The 21,760-nt window shown below is 39.3% G+C and overlaps 1 protein-coding gene across 1 annotated transcript; it reads left to right on the forward strand.

Annotated features, from left to right (window-relative positions):
* Positions 1 to 10,860: 10,860 nt before the first annotated feature.
* Positions 10,861 to 15,339, forward strand: LOC104419436 (F-box/kelch-repeat protein At1g74510). The gene is made up of 2 exons (XM_010031100.3): positions 10,861 to 12,999; positions 14,925 to 15,339. Exon 1 carries the CDS (start codon positions 11,545 to 11,547, stop codon positions 12,916 to 12,918), a length of 1,374 nt encoding a protein of 457 aa, XP_010029402.2. The 5' UTR covers positions 10,861 to 11,544; the 3' UTR covers positions 12,919 to 12,999; positions 14,925 to 15,339.
* The last annotated feature ends 6,421 nt before the right edge of the window (positions 15,340 to 21,760 follow it).

A 21,760-nucleotide genomic window follows, 5' to 3' on the forward strand; every position in this document is an offset into this window, starting at 1 on the left:
TGGCCACTTAGGAATGAACCTACGTCTGCCTTTTGCACTTCTAAATCGCAAGACCACATTATCTGATCCTAAAGCACAATACCCGAAAAAAAAAAATATTGGACTTTGTCTATTTCATTAAGAAAATAAATTATTTAAAAAATATATTAATAATGATCTCTTATATATCATTTTGAAAAATGAATGAACAAAAAAAAAAAACTTTCTAAAGATGCAATGTTTATTTCAAAAAAAAAAAAAAATGATTGAAACATATTTTTCTAAAAATAATCATTTATGTATTGCTTTAAAAAATGAATAAACAAAAAATATTTTAATCATTCACAAAAATATTTGAAATAACGAAAATAATTTTTACTGATTAATTATTTCAGATAATCATATTTAGAATTTTTAAAATTATTCATTTTTTGTGAAATAAAAAAGTACTTTAATAAAAAAAATGATAAATGATAAATGTATTGCGCATGCCATTGACTAGAACTAGCTTCCACATAGGCTAAATTCACTTCTGCTTCATCCAATTGCACTTCACCTAACCGCAAAATTCCCATCACTAGGGTTTTTGACAAAGATTCTGTAGGTATAATCAAAAAGCTAATTTTTTTAAAAATATATATTTATTAGTTCATCTATTTTTTTTTGTTTAATTAAATAAAGAGGATGCTTTTCCTACGTGCTTCTTTTTGTCCATTGGCCTTATGTTCATCTGATTTATATGAGGGTTTTATTATCAAAAAGTCAGCTGTCAGTGACCTAGTAGCTGTGTAGAAAATTATATAATTAAGAGGGAGTGTAGAATATTCTTGTCCATGAATCTGAAAAAATAAAAATAAAAATAAAAGGGAGGAAAATTTTTATTTGACCAATTCCAAATAAAGACAACCATTCTCCTAGAGGCCGAATATTATTATGATGCTCCTATAGTTCATTGACAGTGATAGCAATCTCTTACGATTCCATAAGTTAACTAAAAATTAATTGACCAAAATATTCTTTTCTCTCTCTTCAATTTATTGTTTTCTTTTGGGATAATGACATAAACAATCCCTGAATTTTGGCTCAACGTATAATTTGATTATTAAACTTTTAATTTGTTCAAGACGATCCCTAAACTTTAGCCTAACATGTAATGTGGTCTTTAAACTTTTATTTTGTTTAATATAGTCTATGAACTTTTGGCATATGTTCAATACAGTCTTTGAATTATGTGAAAATGTTCAATGTAATCTTTCAATTAATTAAACACGGGTGATTATATTGAAGATTTTCATACAGTTTATAAACGATATTGAATATGTATCAAATGTTTAGGGATTATATTGAACAAATTAAAAGTTCAGGGATTGAGCCAAAGTTGATGGACTGTTTGTGTCATTTTCCCTTTCTTTTTTTTTTCTTTTTTTAAATCAATCTAATTAACAAAACTACCTTTATTTCTCTAATCTCTCCTATTTATCATTTTCACAGTATATATGTCAAATTACACCTGGCAAGATATTATCTTGTCATGTATTTTTATCGCTTTGCTTTAGAAGATCAACAATTTTAATTTATGGTCTCATATTTTTAATCACAAAAGTTACATAGAAAGTTAGAAATTTCTAATTATGATGGCTTATGAACACACAAATAGTTGTCCATTATTCATCAAAAAGTTTGTGGGAATCTTTATTTCAAAGTTGAAAATTAAAATTCAATTTAATTATCTAACCGATTATGACCTTGTGGGTGTTTTTCCGAAATAAGTTTGTAGGTTTCCAAAGTTAAATGCCATTGATTTATGCTTTATTTTGAACTATTTACAATTTTAATGTGAATTGCAAGATGGATTAGAAAATTTATTTTCACATTCCTCACTTTCAAACTCACATCAGAACTTTCTAGGGAAAGTTTTAAGCATATTTTAAAGCTTTGATCCACTTGTTATGAGATTGAATCTACAATTAATATCCATTACTTTCTTCATAATAGGAGTAGAATAGCAAGAAGTTTCCTTTTTTTTCCCTTTATGTGATTATCTTTTGTTGATATTTGAATATGATTTGAATATAAATATGTTTGACATTTGATCATGTTTCTAACAAATTAACCTTTTTCATATATTGATCAATTTTTCTTTTCCATTTTTGATTGAGATTGGCAAAATAATTAAATTGAATTTTCATTTTCGACTTTAAAACATATCTTCGCTTACATTATTTGAAAAAAATAGGCAATTAATCATGTGTTCAAAAGCTGTCATGAATAGAAACTTCTTTTGATTGAAATTGTAAGACTATACATTAAAATTGGTAACATTCTCTAGGTGAAGGGATAACAAGATGCATGGTTAAAAAAGAGAGATAATAGATTTAAAGGCACCTTTGTTGATTAGGTTGATAAAAAAAGAAACAATAAATTGAAGAGAGAGAGAGAAGGATATTTCGGTCAATTAATTGACAAAAGGAGTGTCTTAACCAAAACTAGAGTGGAGATAGCCCCACCCTTCTTCTTCTTCTTCTTCTTCTTCTTCTTCTTCTTCTTCTTCTTTTATTATTATTATTATTATTATTATTATTATTATTATTATTATTATTATTATTATTATTATTTTACTACTACTACTACTACTACTACTACTACTACTATCATCAGCTCATAAAGAATGGAAATCAAATATATCTTAGAATGCATTTGATAACATTTCTATTTCTAAGAATAATTTATGTTTACGAGATAGTATTTTCTATTTCTATTCCTTAAACGAGTTTCTAAGTAGAAAAGCATATATGATAACTACACAAACTTTCTTTTCTTGCGATAGAGAAAAAAATGAATGTATTTAATATGACCCTTAAAAAAAATTATGTAGATTTTTTTTTTTTTTTAGTTTTTAAATAATTTTCAAAAGATTTTAATTATCTTTTCCTTTTTCCTCTTCTAGCCATCGCCAAGACTTGGTGATTAGCTAGAGGAGGAGGAAGAAGAAAAGAAAAAAAATGATATTATTTTAAAAATTATTTCCAGAAACAAAGAGGTTTTCTTTTTTACTTCTCGTTTTTATTCCAAATCAACTTCTTGGCTATTGATCCATTCTAAGAAATAAAAATATTAGTTGACATTATCAAATGGATTACTATTCTTCTTTTGTTTTGAAAAAAAAAAAAAGAATATACAAATAGATAAATAGAATGATTATCGAACATAGATGGAGAGACATTTTCTTGTTTTTATCATTAGACTTCCCCACCATTTTTTTTCTTAACGTGTAAACTTTTCTTTCACCAATTCAAATATAAACCTTTTGTGGTAATTAGCTCAATGATTGCAAGGGATCAGTAAAATCAACATGGCCCTTATAGGCACTATTTCATTCCTATTTTTCCATTTTTATATCTGAATGCAAGAGGGAATATGTACGCGATGGTCCTGTTCATGTAAAAACCGCGATCTATTTTGGGAGCATTTTTTTAAAGCGCACGTAATCACTATTCAATCTTTATAACCTTTTCACGTCTCATTTATGAGAAATAGGTGTGCTTGGATATTCCAAATCGCTGGCCAAAGCTGGATTGAATTCCGGTGGGTTGGGTGTCAACTTGAGAAAGCTCCTTGCCAAAACTATCGCTCCAGAAAAGTGTACAGTTGAATTTTTTTGGAGACATCCAGCACTGATAAAAGGGAATAAGATGATGTGAGAAATGACGTGAGCATGAGATGACAAAAAGGAAACAACATCAATCAAATCTCTACAACTTAATTATTCGATTCTGTAATCAAATATATATTTTTTGGGGTAAAATATTAATAAGGAATAATTAACAATAAAGTTGCATGTTATTCTGCTGGCAGAAGCATTATCGATCGTCTGAGAAAATAGCCTGTTACAATCGAATAGAATTCACAAAATCTAATTTATTTATTTATTTTTTGCCCATAGCATCAGATGCAATATTAGACATTCAAAAAAAAAAAAAAGATTCTTTATGAATAGGATTGATGGTGAATGTGATCTAGGGTTTGGTTGTTATGTCTAGGGGTCCTTTATAATTCAAGATTTACAATGATTTAGAATTTAAGTAAATTGAGGAAATTTCCTTAAACACAAAATTCAATCAACTCACAACTAGCAGTAAGCAAAGAAATCAAATATTGATCGAGAAAAATATATATGACTTTGTATAATTTCTTATCATTATACTAATGTTTCTATTACATACCACACATATGGTCACACAATCTTGATTACCAATTATAACCTCTATGAAACCACTAAGTGTCCATGCAAATGTTTTTGTAGTTTTTTTTTTTTTTTTAGGTCTAGACTAATTCTAACCTAATTTAGAAGAGAAATTTACACTCAAATTAATGAAAAAAAAACGATGCGGTAAGTATACATCCACGAAATTAAAATGACTTGAAAATAAATACGGAAAAGGAAAACCCGATACAAGTCGGGCAAATAATATTACATGGCCTTGTTTTCACGCCCCGGGACAGGACCCCGTGAGCGAAATGGGAATTTAAATACGCATGATATTACTCTAAATGCATGAAATTGCTTTAGATAATTTTAATCTATGCAAAATGGATTATTTACAAAAATTGTTATAAAATACCAAAATAGCATTAAATTAGGAAAATGACATTTTTAAATTAGGAAAATTCCATATATGTCATTTCTATCCCTAATTTGATGTTATCCAACATTTTTGATTTTTGAAATTTTCAGATTTTTCTCTTTTTTTATTTTTATTTTTAAAAAATATTAATAATGATTCCTTAAACCAATCTATGCTAACATGGAGTAACACATCACATGAATATCACAACGATTAAGCTCAAATCGACCGCTTCGAGATTGAAGCTTGGTTTCAACATTTTATCGAATACTTGGCTTGCATCAAATCACCCCAAAATGGCTTCTTCGGGTCATGTTCGTGGCCTTCAATCTCAACCCATAAGCAATCTTATGTGAATGTAAAGTATCAAGGATGTACTACTACATGCAAAGAACGTGTTTGACTAGAAATTACAGCCTAGAACATGCAAAAACCGAACTGAAAATGGCCTCCAAGATGCGGGTTGGAGCTGTTTTGCAAAACTGGTGATGAACCCAAGTCAAACAGCCATGCCAAATGCTCATATTGAAGCTCCGACAACCATCACATGCCATATCTATATGAAATATTACTCCATCTAGATGAAAATAGGTAACACTTACTTTCAAATGCAACAAACATCACCGAAAACGATCAACCGAACGCATCAAAATGAACTCTACAAGAAGCATTCACGCATGATCTATGCTGGCCAACCATGTCTCAATGTGGTTTTGGCTCATGTTATAGATGGTTTCATGGTTCAAGGAGATTTAAAGACTAAACCGGGTTGTCCCATGCATCATTTGTACTCCCATGTAACATTCATCAAAGTCACAACGAAAAAAAAAAAGCATACAAAGGGAAGTAACAAGTCGAGCATGTAGGGGCATTGAAGAGGTTTTAAACACTTAGAAAAATTTTAGCTTCAGAAATCAGCTCTTCAGACTAGTTTCCTTCTCGATTTTTGCGATCCAAACATGTTCAAAATTGAACAAAAATACATCTAGAATGCTTACCTTGCTTCTAGTTTCTTTTTCAAGTGACTCTTGGCCAAGGAAACCACGAAATTGTCTTCTGGAAGCACGTGAAAGTTGGTTCCTTTAAGCTGAAGTGAGATCTGCAGAAGAAAAGTCGAAGCTTTTCGTTGACTTCCAAAATTAGACTTCCAAACCTTCCTTATTGGCCAAGTTCAAACCAACCCAAACTATATGTATTATAGTTTGACTTGTAAGTTGTGGCTTTCCTCATTTGTCTCTCAAGTTTCTCAAAAGCACTCGCTTTTCTTCGCTCGTGACCAATCAGGCTCAACACTTAGAAAAATTTTCGAACTTTCTGGGCCAGCCAGGAGGGCACTGTTTCGGGGGGCTTTAGGAGGCCTTCCCGATCTCCATTTGGGACATGTGACCTATGGTTGGAAAGATCTTGGAGTGAAGTTTCAATCTCTAGTTGAAGGTTTTGGCTAATTTTGATCGTAGATGTGTGAAAATCTCCCTTTTCTCTCAGAAGGTTGATCTGGAATTTTCTGGGTTTTTTTTTTTCTGGAGTTGCTTCTGAAGGTGTTTTTGGGGAGCGATCCCGAGCTCTCCCCTCTCCCCCTCGTCTCCTCTCTCTCATGCCTTGAAAGACCTTGCTTCCGTGATCTTATCCCATGAATTGAGGGATTTTTGGTCAGCTTTTTGGCCCCCTACCAAGCCTGCCAACTGAGCTAGTCCACCCACTCTCCTGACTTAGCCAAATTTTTAATTCTGCAGCTGTTGAGTGTGCAGGTTTTGCTGCGATTTTCCGGTGCTGTCAGGAGCTTATCCTTGACCAATTTCCGTCCACTTGCACTACTATATATGGTCTTCCATCACGTGCAAAGATCGGGCTGGTTAGGCAGCTGAGGAGGATATGGTGGGGCCACCAAATTGCTTACTCAGCAACTCCGGATTAAGACCAACTCGTGGACTGAGTTTTGGCTGCTGATTTGAGTGCTTTAATCCACTAATTTGGCTGCGTTTTTGATCAATTAGAAAGCTCATGTATAGTAGTTTAGATCTTGACCATTTTTTACAATTATCTCCATCCCATTTTGCAAGAAAGTCCCTCAAAATTGGCCATTTTCTTGCCCGAAAATGTCCAATTCAATGTAATTTGGTCATTTCGCCCAATTCATTAATTAGACCTGACCCAAGTTCAATTTCAACTTAATTGGGGGCTAAGATGATGAAAGGGCTTGGGTGGAATCGGCATTTTTGCCCCAACCATTTTAATTCCAACGACCGCCACCATGACATTTAGATCATTGGTAAACTTTTTTTATTTTTTATCGTTACATTTAATACTCCTTCTTTCACAATTTTTATTAATTTTTGTATATTTTTAAAGCATTTTTCTAGTCCGTATATTTTAAAGCATTAAAAAGCTCTGAAAAGAGCATGATGAAAAAGCAGTCGCTATCAACACAAATAGGACTGCCATTTAGACACCGCACGTTGAGGCCCGAAAGTCAATCGCATTTTTATTTTTATTTTTTATGGTTAAGTTCATTTTATGTCTATATTTTTTTTCCAATTTTTAATATTTTCTGTACTTTTTGGCTGAGTTGATTATATTGGCATGACTTTGCAAATATTCCCTTTTTAATTTTTTTTCCATTTTCGTTTATTTCTTCTAACAAAACCAAATGTTGCTAACCTTGCTTATTAATTTCAGCTGTATACTTACTACATTGGCAACTACTAGCTCAGTTTTAGGCTTTTAGTTCAACTTTCAAATTTTTACCCACATACCAAAAGTAGTATGAGACACGAAGATTAGAGCGAATTCATGCTTGGCACAATCGTATCACTTGACTCATGATTGGAATATTTATTTCACCGATTTATGAAGCGATCTCTAATTTGCATAACCATCACACTTTCCTTGTAATCGGTGGCTCAATACTGTTAGATCTCTAGTCGTTGATAGTTTCAGTTTCGGTTTCCATTAGCGCGTGAGAGATTGCTAAGCAAAAGGCGTGTAGTGTGATTGTCAGATATAGTTTCACGGAGACAATTAGTTAGCGCGTGAAAGATTGATGGGCAAAAGATCGAATATTGCAACTTTACATATCGTAATCAATCATCAATATGTTACTATTAATTATTTATTGCATATTTCTATTTTAAACATGAGAAATCACTTTTGAAAAGAGGCATGGCATAGGCTTTGTAACTATTTCGTACCTCATGGCGTTGAACCCATGATAATTACTTAATTGTTCAATTTTCTCCAAAACATGCAAAACATTCCTAGGTGAGATAAAAAAACACGCATTGAATTGAAATCATTGAATTTCATCATTATTGATATATTGAACCAACATTCAAAACATCATTGAACGATGATCAATGATGATCCCACATCATGTGCACAAAATAGTGTACATTTCATCATTCCTCAATCTTGCGCTAATTGAATTATTCGTCTTGATATTTAGTGTTCCATGATTGATTGGATAGATATTACAGGTAATCTTTAGAAAGAACTTCAAAAATGTTAGTAGGATACCTTTGTGTGCTAGTTTTCATAGAAAGGCTACTTTCCTTAAGTTTGATTTGAGGAGATAATGTTGTTGCTAAATCTTTAAGGAGAGCAACGAAAAGAAATGCAAATTTACCCCCATATTTGATCAACATATGGATTTCTTTCCCTATAATTACAGCATCAAGAAATTCCCAAATTAAATTTGATACAATGCCCTATTATCCACCCGATGCAAAGCATATGATCACCGCCAAAGCGATTGGTCATTCATCTATTGCAAGTTTGATTTATGTCGCATGTTGCTCTGCTTGCAACATACCTTGTGCAAGGCCCCTCAAGTTAAGGGCGTTGCAGAATAATTATGATCCAAACCAAATATTCAGTAACACAAATTCACTTAAAAAAATAATAATGAAACAATTCATGCCGAACATTTCGCCGCATCATTTCACTTTTGAAAGAAAATAGCGAAAAAAATGTCGTGTACCCACTATTTCTATTCATTGGCCACTTATGCCCTTACCCAATTAACTGGACTATAATATCAAATATTTACCAATTCCAACCCGATTTTTTCCCCTAAATTGGAGCTAGTGCTTACTAAGGGCGATTTACTTCCCTATTATCCGCCAACTACTGAAAACCCTTATCACACCAAATTTGCTCTCTCTTTTTTGACACAAAATAGAAAACCAACAAAAAAAAGGAAAACAAGAAACTGCCCTCCCTCGAAAGAACATGAAAATCGTGAGCCCACGTTCAAACAAAAATTTTCCCCACCGCTTCACGATTTCCCGGGTTCTTTTTGCTCTTAAATGGAAAATCGGATTTCCCTCATGCAAAAGGTCAAAAAAGAAAAAAACAAGGGAAGGAAAATGCCAAAAAAGAGGAAAAAGAAATAAATAAAAGAAAAGAAACCGAAAAAAATCCACCAAAACAAGCAAGCCCTGCACGCCGCGCGTGGGGGCTTGCCGCAGCACGTTGCGCGGACGGCCGTTATCGGTTCCGATTCCCGGCCCCCTTCCGGTGCCCCGTCCCCGGCTCCGGTGCCCCGCCATAATCTCGTCAATTCTTGTTAAAACATTTAAATATTAATACGCATCTTTATTCGTCGGTTTAAACTTATTATAATTGCTGGCAACCGCTTCACGGAATTTCATAATATTCAGATGTGGAATTCTTGTGCTTACGCTCTCATCGCTGTAGTAAAAGAAAATTAAAATTCCGAAATGAATCTTGTGTTATAAATTTGTGGCGATTTGTACATCTTTTCAATATTTATTTTTATATATATTCCAACGGAGATATGAATTTATAGTTTTTATGGAGTCTTAATGAATCTCAATAATTGATTTTCAAAGATTTACATCTTCGACATGTTTGAGTCGAAATCTCGTTTTATCTCATATTTTGGTATTTTCATGTTATATAAAAATTCAATTTTTTTCAAGAAAATATAATTTATTACTCTTTATGCATGTTCCGTCAATAATCAAGCACTCTTTTCAACCATTTTTGTCAAAAGAACGAGGGTTTAAATTTTGCCATGTTAAGGCAAATTTAATTTCACATCACATAAATCTCAAATTTATACACCCTCACATCCATCTTAGATTAATTTTCATATCACAAAAACCTTAAATTAATACACTTATGATAGATCTCTCTCAATCTTAAAAATAAAGTTGTGGTGAAAGATTGCATAATTTAGGCAAAATTTTCAAATATAAGGGATAAAAAGCGATAGATTTTTTCCAATCTACATTCATTTTCTTAAGATCTTGTTTTCCCTAAAATCACGTCGTTCATGACACCTATTTTACTAATCACACAAGTGATGTTGGGCAAAAAAGCTAATGGAAGGCGGATCAATTTGGGATTTCAGTGCCCCAGTTTCAGATATTTTGTAACTCGATTATTAGTTCATGAGTAAATTGTAGTAATTTCAAATCTTTTTTTTTTTTTTTTTTGCCCCATGTTCACTCGAAGGAAAATTTCTCGGCGGGGAAGAAGGGCCACGTGGCGCGTGGGCCCCCACGTCGCTCGCTTTCTGTTGAGGAAATCACATACCCACGGACCCGGGGGAAGAGCCGAGGCCCAGTCGAGGCTCGGGCGCACGCGACGCCACGCGCGGGCCGACCCCCAGCGCGGCTCCCCGCCCTCCCTCGCCCACGCGCGGGCCGGCCGCGACTATAAAACGGGGCGTGACCCCGGAAGGGGGTCCCCCCACCAAAACCACCGAAGAAAAAAAAAATTATAATGCGTGGAGAATCCACAGAGATAGAGAGAGAGAGGGGTAGAGAGAGAAAGTGCGCTTAGGGCTCTGTGAATTTTCTGCACTGAAAGCGATAGATAGAGAGAGAGAGAGGGCAAGAGGATTCTGTGATAGCGCCATTTACCGCAGCGGGACGGCGACGGCGACGGCAACGACGACGACAGCGACAGCGACGCAAATTCCAGGACACCACCCGCGACCAAAAAAAAAAAAAGAAAAAAGGAGAAATTTTTTTTTAAGGAAAACTAAAAGGGAAAAAAGAAAAAGAAAATCCCGCTTAGCCAACGCGTAAGCTCCCTCCCCCTCCCCCTCCCTGCCTCCCCTGCATCTGCCTCTGTTTCTGTTCTGTTCCTGTCTCTCTCTCTCTCTCTCTCTCTGCATTGCACGCACGCACGCACGCACGCAGCTGAATCGTTCCCGAGATTTTTTCTCCATCTTCCTCTCCCCCTTCCCCCGTTCGCCAGCGTTCGCGTTCGGCCGCCCGGGGAAATTCTCCCTCCTCCTCTGCCCCTCTGTTTCTCTCTGTCTCTCTCGCCACGACGTTTTCCGGGGTCCCGATGGTTCTGGGAATGCCCGCCGGCGTCCCTTCTTCTCTTCTCGTTGGCTCAGGTGAGGGAGGAGGAATCTCGGGTCCGTCGTGCTTGAGTCGGCCGCGGCTTCCTTGGCGTCGCGTTTTGGGGGCGTGAATGCGTTCCGGTCGAATTCTGTTCCGTTTCGTTTGTTGGGTGCCGGAGGTTGCTGCATGTTCTTCTCGTTTCCGGTGCTTTTTTATTCGACTTTCGTCTTCTCTCTGCAGCTAAAGATCCGATTTTTATTTTTTATTTATTTTTGCCTCCCACGTAATTACGATCCGCTCCGAGTGTGGAATGAGCGTGAAGTCTTTGTTTCGTTTAGACGTTGAATTCCGGGCTACGGGAACTTGCGGGATTTTGATTCGTTCTGGCACTGGCATTTGCATGGATATAAATAAAAAGTTTCGAAGATCCGCTTTTAGTTTGTTCTTGCGTGAGTTTATGGCTAGTTCCTGCCGGGGATGTCTTTGGTTTCTGAAAAATGCGTGAGTGGCTTTGCTCGATTCCCACCGGAGATCGCGTATCAGGTCGAGTAGATTGTTCTGTGCTTGGTTCCATTATAAATGCGGACTAGTTACTGATTCGAAATGCGTTGTGTTTTTTTATGAGCAAGAAGGAAAGCTCGTTGGACTTGGATAGTAGAAAAAGTCTGGCAAACATGTTGGAAGCTCTATCTTACCTTGTTATGCGACACTTGCCTAGCTCGTGCCAGGAAGAGAGCAGATGGGTTTATAATACTTTTCGTGTGCTTGAGCATTCGAAACAATTGGATGATGCAGATGAATTCTCACTGACAAAGTTTTCCAGGCCACTGGACACACATTACAGGTGGGATACGATGCGGCGTGCTCAGGATCGCTCTGTCTCCAAAGCTGCTCGAGTTGGTGACAAGCATCAAGCCGGCGAGAAAGAGGACTCGAGTTCCCTCATCCATCAGATTGGCCGCGATAACTCCATCAATTGCCTCCTCCGCTGCTCGAGGTCTGATTACGGCTCCCTAGCGGCTGTGAACCGGAGCTTTCGTTCTCTGATCAAGAGTGGCGAGCTCTACCGGCTGAGAAGGCAAATGGGAATCGTCGAACACTGGGTGTACTTCTCCTGCAATTGCGTCGAGTGGGACGCGTTTGATCCCATTCGTAGCCGTTGGTTGCACTTGCCCAAGATGAGTACGGACGAGTGTTTCGCTTTCTCTGATAAGGAGTCGCTGGCTGTCGGTACCGAACTCCTTGTCTTTGGAAGGGAGATAACGTCTCATATCATATACAAGTACAGCCTCCTGACGAACACTTGGACATCAGGCATGGAGATGAACGTGCCTAGGTGCTTGTTCGGGTCGGCCAGCCTTGGAGAAATCGGAATCCTAGCTGGTGGTTGTGATCCAAGAGGCAAAGTCCTGAGCTCCGCTGAGCTATATAACTCGGACACCGGAACGTGGAAGATGCTGCCAGACATGCATAAAGCCAGAAAGATGTGCTCTGGGGTATTCATGGATGGGAAGTTTTACGTGATCGGCGGGACTGGACCAGGGAACATGAAGTCTCTCACCTGCGGAGAAGTGTACGATATGGAGACTAGGACATGGAGGGAGATACCTAATATGTTCCCAGCCCAGAATGGCGGGACTGGGGTGACTGAGGCTCCTTCTGCGGCTGAGGCTCCTCCCCTCCTTGCGGTGGTGAACAATGAGCTCTACGCAGCTGATCATGCAGCGAAGGAGGTCAGGAAGTATGACAAGGTCAGGAACTCATGGTCTACAGTGGGGAGCTTGCCAGAGCGTGCCATGTCATCGAACGGTTGGGGTATCGCTTTTCGGGGATGTGGAGAGAGGATAGTTGTTATCGGCGGACCCAGGGCTTCAGCGGGTGGAACTATTGAACTCAACTCCTGGGTTCCCAGTGAAGGGCCACCACAGTGGAAGCTGCTAGCCAGAAAACCATCAGGTACTTTCGTGTACAACTGTGCTGTGATGGGTTGCTGAGGCTACTGGTGCAGCTTCCTGTGGCGCCGCTTGAGCTCAATGGAAGGGGCGGCTTTTATAGAGAAAGGTGTCAGCTGGATGGTAATCTCTGCTCTTCAGTAATCTAGATTTGCAAATAAATTAATAGGAGGGTCTGGAGAGTTCTTTTTCTTCCGTTACATATTCTGTTTTTTCACATTGCGTCTTTCTTGTCGTATTCACCTTCTAAAGTTTTCCAAGGGGGGTGCCATGTAGAGAGGTACGTGTGAATATCGGAAGCACCAAATGATGTAAAAATGTCTGCTCTTCACAGTAAATTGAGGCATCACCGCAAACTGTACAAATCTTTGCCAATCTCATGTGTTGAATGTTCTCGACTTGGCAACCAGATGTATTTGTTGAACAAATTCATAATCAACATATCCCAAAAGATGTTATGAACCAAATGGAAAGCACAGGATGCATGATGTTAAATGAATGAATAAACCAAAAGAAAGTTGTATATGCACTGAAAGATGGGTCTGAGAAAGCAGCAGCCTAACATGAAATCATGAACTGATGTTTGTCAAATAAAGACGTATCTTTTCTGAGCTGCCTAATGAGTAGAAAGGCGTAGCATGTCAAGTGTTTGTGTGAGTTAGAAAGCAAACCTTGAATCCCTTGTACATTATTTCATGTTATGCACAAAAGGAAATTGAAATCCTTATGTTCTTGTTATTCATGACCTTGAAGTGCTAGCCATGAAATTGTAGATCCTGGATGGACCAATAAAGGCAGCGGTATATGCATCTAAATGTTGAATCTATGGAGGGAATACATTACCTGTAGCAAGTCACCACAAAAAAAAAAAAGAATAAAAAAGGAAAAAGGCAAAACAATGTGCTGTAGAAGTTGAGTTCTGGGCTATCATGGAATTGACGATTCAATTTCTCATGGTTTGCCATTAGATCGTGTTTGAAAGACTGCCCGATAGACATTATGGTTCTCAGGTTAAGAATCAAAGTCCTAGAGATTTGATTCGACTAATGCTGTAAATTTTAAAAGAATTTCTAATTTAAATCTACATTGCATATAAATGATATTTTGGAATCCTAATGCCTAGTAAGTTTATCTTTCGGAAACTGCCATGAATGTTAGCGATTTACATATCCTTGTAAGTATCTTTTTCGCAATAGGCGTGACAGTCCTACAATTACAGTTGTAAACATGAATGTATGCTCTGTGTAGTAGTTCCACAATAAGTGTCTTTTTCAATCGAAACACGTTTTAGTTCTGGCTACTTCTCTTTTGTTCAGTGTCTAGGCGGTCTCAGAGCTTTGGCAACCATGTTTCTTTGATCACTACATCTTTATTAGATCCTTGGCCAGCCATTTGACGATAAGCTCAGTCTGTGTTCAAGATCATGCAGTTAAGCCCTTAGGGAAAGAAATGAAATTCAGTTAAGATCACATTTGGTTATTTTATTATGTAACCACTGTCTGGGAAGTCTCAGAGCTTGGAGCAAGCGTGTGCCCTCTTTTTTGGATCTTGGTCGTCCAGTTGACAATTTACACAATATATTGTATGGTGCAATCTCGTGTTTATTTGATTACCTATGGCAAGTTCCCACTGTGGATATGTATTTTCAAGTTTGATGCTAGCTTCCCTCTTCTAAGGTTTTGACATACTATCATTAGGTGACATTATCACATCACGGTGAAAGCTAAATTAATATTACATGTTTGTCGAGACTTGCCGACCTTTGATATTCACCAGGAAAAGATCAATTAGGATGGTTGTTTGAGAAAGCAATTTGTTTTCCTTTCATTTCTTTCGTTTTAGTACATCAATGAGCATAGCCTGTTCTAAGATCATTCTTATCGTGCCACTCTTATTTCATGATTCAATTTCAGGAAACTCTGTTAAGATGTAACGATAATTCATTGGAAGCAATCAGAGTAATTTTAATACTTGCCACCAGTAAATATTAGGAAAAATAGCATACTGCACCATTCTTCTAAGTACATGTGCAATTTCTTTTATGACAGAAAAGCTGAGGTATTGATGAAGACAGCAAGGTGACAGTAGGATCACTTGGATGCAATGACGAGGAGCCTGTTTTCAAAGAGTTCGTAACTGGAAGATCCATCTGTCTAGCCTGTCTAATATTTAGGTGTAAAGGATTGAGAACTAACTTTGTTTAAGATGCCACCTTGTAATGTAGAAAACGGGAGATAGTTCCATTCATTCTTTAAGTGACTGATTTTTCATTTGCTTATAATCAGCCGTAGCTCACAATGTAATTTTTAGAGCAATGTGCACTATGGCTGTAATGCTGGATGCACCCTAGAACATAATTTGGCCATTTGTAAATTCTCCTCTAGTGTTCTAAAGCATTGTTTAACAGAAAATCCAGGTGCACTAAGTTTTGTTTTTCTCAATAATTATTAAGGTTGTAAGTTAGTCTGGTCGAATGGTTTCTAGTCAATGATGTCTCATTTCCATACATGGAAGAAACCAGGAAGACAATCAGGCTCATGTTACAGCTGTATTTTGGCTCTCCCTTTGTAAAATCGGATCTCTTTGATGCAGAGCTTTAAATGGGTAACCTGCTTAAACGTTTGGGAAATACGGGCGAGAAAGACACCAGCTATATCTTTATGGAATAATTTGTGGTCAATGACATCTCATTTCCATGCATGGAAGGCACCAGGAAGACATTCAGGCTCATGGAATAGCTGTACTTTCGCTTTCTCTGTGTACAATCGGATCTCTTTTGATGCAGAGCTTTAAATGGGTAATCCGCTCAATCGCGAGGGAAATACGGGCGAAAAAGACACCATTTATGTCTTCATGAAACGGTTTCTAGTCAATGATGCCTCATTTCCATGCATGAAAGACATGAGGAAGACATTCACGCTCATGGTATGGTTGTTTTTTCGTCCTCTCTGTGTACAATCGGATATCTTTCGAGCAGAGCTTTAAATGGGTAACCCGCTAAAACACGAGGGAAATACAGGAGAGAAAAACACCGTCTATATCTTTATGAAACGGTTCCTAGTCAATGATGTCTTATTCCCATGCATGGAAGACACTAGGAAGACATTCAGGCTCATGGTACAACTGTACTTGGGCTTTCTCTGTGGACAATCGGATCTCTTTCAATGCAGAGCTTTAAATGGGTAACTTGCTTAAACGCGAGGGAAATATGGGCGAGAAAGACACCAGCTATTTCTTTATGAAACGGTTCCTAGTCAATGATGTCTCATTTCCATGCATGGAAGACACCAGGAAGACATTCGGGCTCACGGAATAACTGCACTTTGGCTTTCTTTGTGTACAATCTCTTTAGATGCAGAGCTTTATATGGGTAACCCCCTTAAAAGCGAGGGAAATATGGGTGAGAAAGACACCGGCTATGTCTTTGTGAAAAGGTTCCTAATCAATGATGTCTCATTTTCATGCACGGAGGACATTAGGAAAGACATTCAGGCTCATTGTATAACTGTACTTTGGCTCTCTGTGTATGATCCGATCTCTTTTGATGCAAATGCTTTAAATGGGTAACTCGCTTAAACGTGAGGAAAGAGTGGGGCGAGAAACAGGGGAAAAGAACTACTGATAGCTATCTGTTGGAAAAGCTCTCTTTCTTCTCAATTACGTTTCCTTAACCATAATGGTTGCAGGTAAGTCTTTGTTTGCAGGTTTCTGTGGAATTGAAACGGTTACATGGTGATAAATGTCCTTTTCCTTGCATGAATTGACACCAGTAGATCGTTCACTCACATAGCCGTACTTTGGCTCACTTTCTGCTTCACACTTGGTGCCTCTTTTTCAAGCAAAGGCTTACAAATTGGTAAGAACAATGCGAGGGAAGTTGCAGTTTGAGAACAGGGCAAAATGGGCTATTGATAGCTCTCTGCTGTAGAAAGTTTTTTTTTACTGAGTGACTGCTTTCTTGCTGGGGATGCTGGCGAGCAAGTTTTACGTGAAGCCTTTTTCCGAAAACCCCTCAGGTTCGAACGAGTGTTGTCGTTTTGCTTTGCATGAATTGACACCAGTAGAACATTTGGGCACACATAGCTGTAGTCTGTCTCTCTCTGTGTTGTGCTCTTTTTGACCTCTTTTATGCACAACTTCAAGAAGACATTAACATGTCTTTTTAGCCTTATTATTGAGGATGGGAAAAATATGCCTTTCTGTGAAATATTAGGGATTTTATTGAAGGGATTATCGGTTTTTATAGCACTAAAATAAAGTAGTGGTCAAGTTAGTCTAAATCAATTGCATGGTGGTTTGCCGTGTCTTGTCATGTCCAAGGTTAACATTCCTATAACAAGGTTAAGCATCATTTCCTCTAAAAGGACTTCTGTCTTCGGAGGGCATAATTGATTTTCCTACACAACGAACCAGGAGTATAAGTCCCCTCTTTTAAGACATATAAATAGCAGACATTAACTGAAAAATTTATCTGACTCCTTTTGTTTGATTTTTGGCTGCTAACCTTAGAGGGTATTAAAAATATTAACTGAGTGAACATACTTTATGTTTTGCTTCAACATCAACAATGTGCTAATACTCCGTTACTTCAGAGTTCATTTATAACTTACCAACCCAATGAAAGCACTAGTTTCTGCTGCGGCATCCATCTACATTGTCTTGTTGACCCAAGTTTCTTAGTTGTTACCTAAAATGAAACAGGAATTGTGGACAATGCCACTTCTTTTGGACTTGTTTTGCACATTGGTGCCCCTCCAGTGCAGATTTTGAATAAAAGGAAATAGGGATAATTTATTTACATTTTTCTTGTTCTCTCTGCATAACATGATCTAAGAAAAGCACAGTTGTGGAAAGTGGAAACACGGGGAAAAAGAGCGAGCTGGGCCAAATTCTTTTGTTGCTGCTGGGAGTACTGTCACGTGAGTGGTGAAACATGCAATGCAATTCAGACAATTTCTGTCACATGGGTTCTTCTCCTGCATTATGCTCTGATTCAGGACCAAAAAGGTCTACCATGAGCAATGGCTGAGAATAAGTAAATGCATGCATTTCTGTCAAGTAGTTTTGGGCATCTTTCACCTCAAAAGCTAATTCAAAGGGGAAAGCTTTCTCAAACTTATAAAATAAATGTACGTCTGTCGAATGATTTTGGATCTCTTTTCCTTCAAGCGCTACTCCGAAGGACGAGGCTTTCTCTCGGACTTATAAATCGACTAGCTGCCCCTTTCATCACCGATGTGGGATAATCCCAACAATTTCTTCCTTAGTTATTGAGATTTTACACATTATTCAGTGAAAATATGGAGCCTTTATTCTGAGTCAGGCTGTACGCTGCTCTAATTGACTAGGCCCGGTTGGGCCAGACCTTTGGGCTTTACCCATCGGGCTCAGCTCGTCACATTTTGTTGTTAAAAGGTGGCCTGGTAGGCCAGCCTTGGAGGGCTCGAGCTGACTCAGTTCGACTTGGTCCATCTAACTCAAATTTTGTGTACTTACTTACCGAAGTTCTCTTTGTTTTGATTTTGTTTTTTGGATTTATGTTGAGAGCAGGCTTGGACAAATGACCATTGAAGCCCACAAGATCGTCCACTCTTTCTTACCATAGGCATCATGTCAACTAGAATTTTCTTCCAAGTGACTTTCCACGGACGGGAGGTTTTCTAGGCACAATAGGCTGAGGAATGGCTAGGATGATCGAGCAAGTCTTGAAACTTTTAAGGCTGGACAATTTTACTGAATAGGATAAGTTCGGACAGGATAATGATAGGATGGGATTTGAAATATTTTATGCAACGTTTGATAATGTTCGGATATACATGGACAAAATTGGATTAAACGTAAGAAAACAAAAAATCAATTCGTTGAGATTTGGAAAAGAAAAAATTTGATTATCGTAGTCGTGAAAACTATATATGATTGCTGCCCAGGCCTGCCATGACCACCTCCACCACTGAGGACATCGACCGACGCCGTCCTGCCTCTACTCCAGTCCATATGGTCGTCATAAACTTGCTTAGTCCCTCACTCGTCTCTCTTATCTTCCTCGCACCTCTCACGTTGCATTGACCTTCTTGATCGCACCCATCATCTATCCTCTCTGCCTTGTTGTCTCTCTTTCTCGGAATCACATTGGCCAAGCGTCCAGAGGGAGATCCAAAAATTTCAGCTCTTCATCAACCAAACCAGAATGCTGAGCATAGTTGAAGCATCCAGATTTGATATACATATGGATCATCTGTTCTCTACTTGAAGATCCCAAGAAAAATTCATAGTACTTATTTTTAGGGGCAATATTGTAATTGTATGCTTGATTCTAGAGAAATCTTGTAAATATAGTGAAATTGAATCTCCACCATCAGCTTAAGGGGATCTAGGATTGTAATTAGAGAGCTCAAGTGTATATATGTAGGGATCTCCTCCCTTTTTATAATCCCTGCCGTTTCCTTTTTATCTCTTGACTGATGTTTCCCCACTCCTCGTTTGTCATTTCTGCTCGCCTCCGCTAACTTAAATCATGAGCTTAAATTTCAAATAAGCAAAGGCCAAAAGTCATGATGCGATGACCGGTCGATCGGTCGATGCAACGGTCCAATGCACGACAACAAAATCAGATAAAAAACGGAGCAAAGGCAGGAATCAAATGTAGAAGCGAAACAGCTCTGGAGAATACTAGGAAAGGAGACAGCACCGGTTTTGTCAGGGGCAACAACAAATCTTGATTTGGAATCAGCCACGGAACGGAATAACACGATCGGAGTGAGCAATGTCGGTGATGACTCAATCTTGGTTATGATGTCTCGGTTGAACCGCGGTGATGGTGAAAGCGGCAAGAGAACAAAGACAAAGTGTTATAACTTGCACGCCGGGACACTTAAGTGCCATAACTTCCAAACGGTACACTTAAGTGCCACTTTTTTTCGAGTGAGACACTTAAGTGCCACCTCCGGCGACCCTTGCCGGAAATCCTACGTGGTAATATTTTATTATTATTTTTTGCCTACGTGGCTCGCCGGAGCTCCAAATCAGCATAAAAATTAACAAAAAATTTTTTAAAAAAGAAAATTTTAAAAATTTTAATTTTAAAAAATTTAAAAAATTTAAAAAAATAAGAAAATTTAAAATTTAAGAATTCAAAAAAAAAAAAAAAAAGTGAAGGGAGGTCGAGCGGGGGGCCGAGGGCGAGCCCTCGCCGCCGCCGCCTCCCCGCCGTCACCGCCTCCCGCCGTCGCCGGCCCTTGCCGGCGACGGAGGGGGAGGGTCGGTCGGGGTTGCCGGCCCTCGGCCGACCGACGGCGAGGGCTGCGAGCCCTCGCCAAATCGCGGCGGGCCGCGACCTCGCCCGGATCCGGGCGAGGGCTCGCGGGCCCTCGCCGCCGGTCGGCCGGCCCGGCCGTGGCCCGGCAACCCCCGCCGACCATCCCCCTCCGTCGCCGGCCCTTCCGAGCGGCGGCGGGAGGGGCGAGGGCTGCGACCCCTCGCCGGATGCGGGCAAGGGTCGCGGCCCGCGCCCAAATCTAGGGCGAGGGTCGCGGCCCTCGCCCAAATCCGCGAGGGCTCGCGGGCCCTCGCCACCTCCCGCCGCCGCCGGGAAGGGGGCCGGCGACGGAGTGGGGAGGGTCGGCGAGGGCCCGCGAGCCCTCGCCCGGATCTAGGGCGAGGGTCACGGCCTCGCCGTCGGTCGGCCGGGGACCGGCGACCCCGGCCGACCCTCCCCCTCCGTCGCCAGCCCTTCCCGGCGACGGCGAGGGAGGCGGCGACGGCGGGGAGGCGGCGGCAGCGGGCTCAGCCCTCGCCCGCTCGTTCGACCTCCCCACCCTTTTTTTTTAATTTTTAATTTTCTTAATTTTTAAAAATTTTAAATTTTTCTTAATTTTTAAATTTTTTTGAATACTTTATAATTTAATTAATTTTTATATTATTATTTACACGTAGGCACGAAACGGCGTCGTTTTTGCGTTTTCTCTGCCACGTCGGCAAAACGACGCCGTTTTTGGACTAAACTCGCCGGAAAATTGCCACGTCAGCCATTTGGCCGGATTTTCGCCGGAGTGGCACTTAAGTGTCCCATTTTACTCCGATGATGGCACTTAAGTGTACCATTTTAAAGTTATGGCACTTAAGTGTCCCGGCGTGTCAAGTTATGGCACTCAGGTGTCCTCACCTCGTGAAACGGCCGTGCAGTTATAATCAGCAACTCTGTCCAGTGATCGGCTTATAGCTTAGCGGTTGTCGTCCAAGTCTATGAAGTGATGTGAGCACGAGACGATGATGCGATGGTGGTTCTGGGACTGGTCAGGAGAGCAGTCTCTGCACGGTGACGTTGGCTTCTTTCCGTTCAACAAAATATCCCGTGAACAGGGGAGGACAGAGGCCAAAAACCAGCGCCTCGGATGGATGAAGATGTGCAGGAAACTCGTGAGTAGCGCTGATCAAAAGCAACATGCCTCTGATCACGAATGCGATGGAATGAATGCACAAACCGTGCGAGGTAGGTGATTTCGGTTAGGGATCGAATTCTACCATTATTGGGAAATTTGGCCCCTGAAATTTTTATAAAATGCAATGACAATCTAATCATAAAAATTGAGGTCTCAATAACCGAAGCTTGCTCATGGAATTACAGAGGGGTATTAAGAAACCTAATACGAACTCAGACTCAGCGTCATTATACATGAATCTATTGAATAACACAGTGCCATATCCAATCTATTGAATTATGGATCGGATTTGTTAGCTTGCGATGCCTTGTGAGGGCAAAGCAAACTTCGATCCTTTAATTTAGCTACTATGACTAAATTCGCTCAAGCTGCTGTCGCTGAGATGCCCAAGATTTCCTGCCAGAAGGCAGCATTAGGCGCGCTCCTTCAGCGCCCACTTCCCGCAC

The sequence above is a fragment of the Eucalyptus grandis genome, chromosome 2 (assembly GCF_016545825.1).
Source record: "Eucalyptus grandis isolate ANBG69807.140 chromosome 2, ASM1654582v1, whole genome shotgun sequence".
NCBI lineage: Eukaryota > Viridiplantae > Streptophyta > Magnoliopsida > Myrtales > Myrtaceae > Eucalyptus > Eucalyptus grandis.

What these genes read in the sequence shown, in the direction of transcription:
- LOC104419436 (XM_010031100.3), top strand. Translation starts at nt 11,545, where the DNA reads ATGAGCAAGAAGGAAAGCTCGTTGGACTTGGATAGTAGAAAAAGTCTG.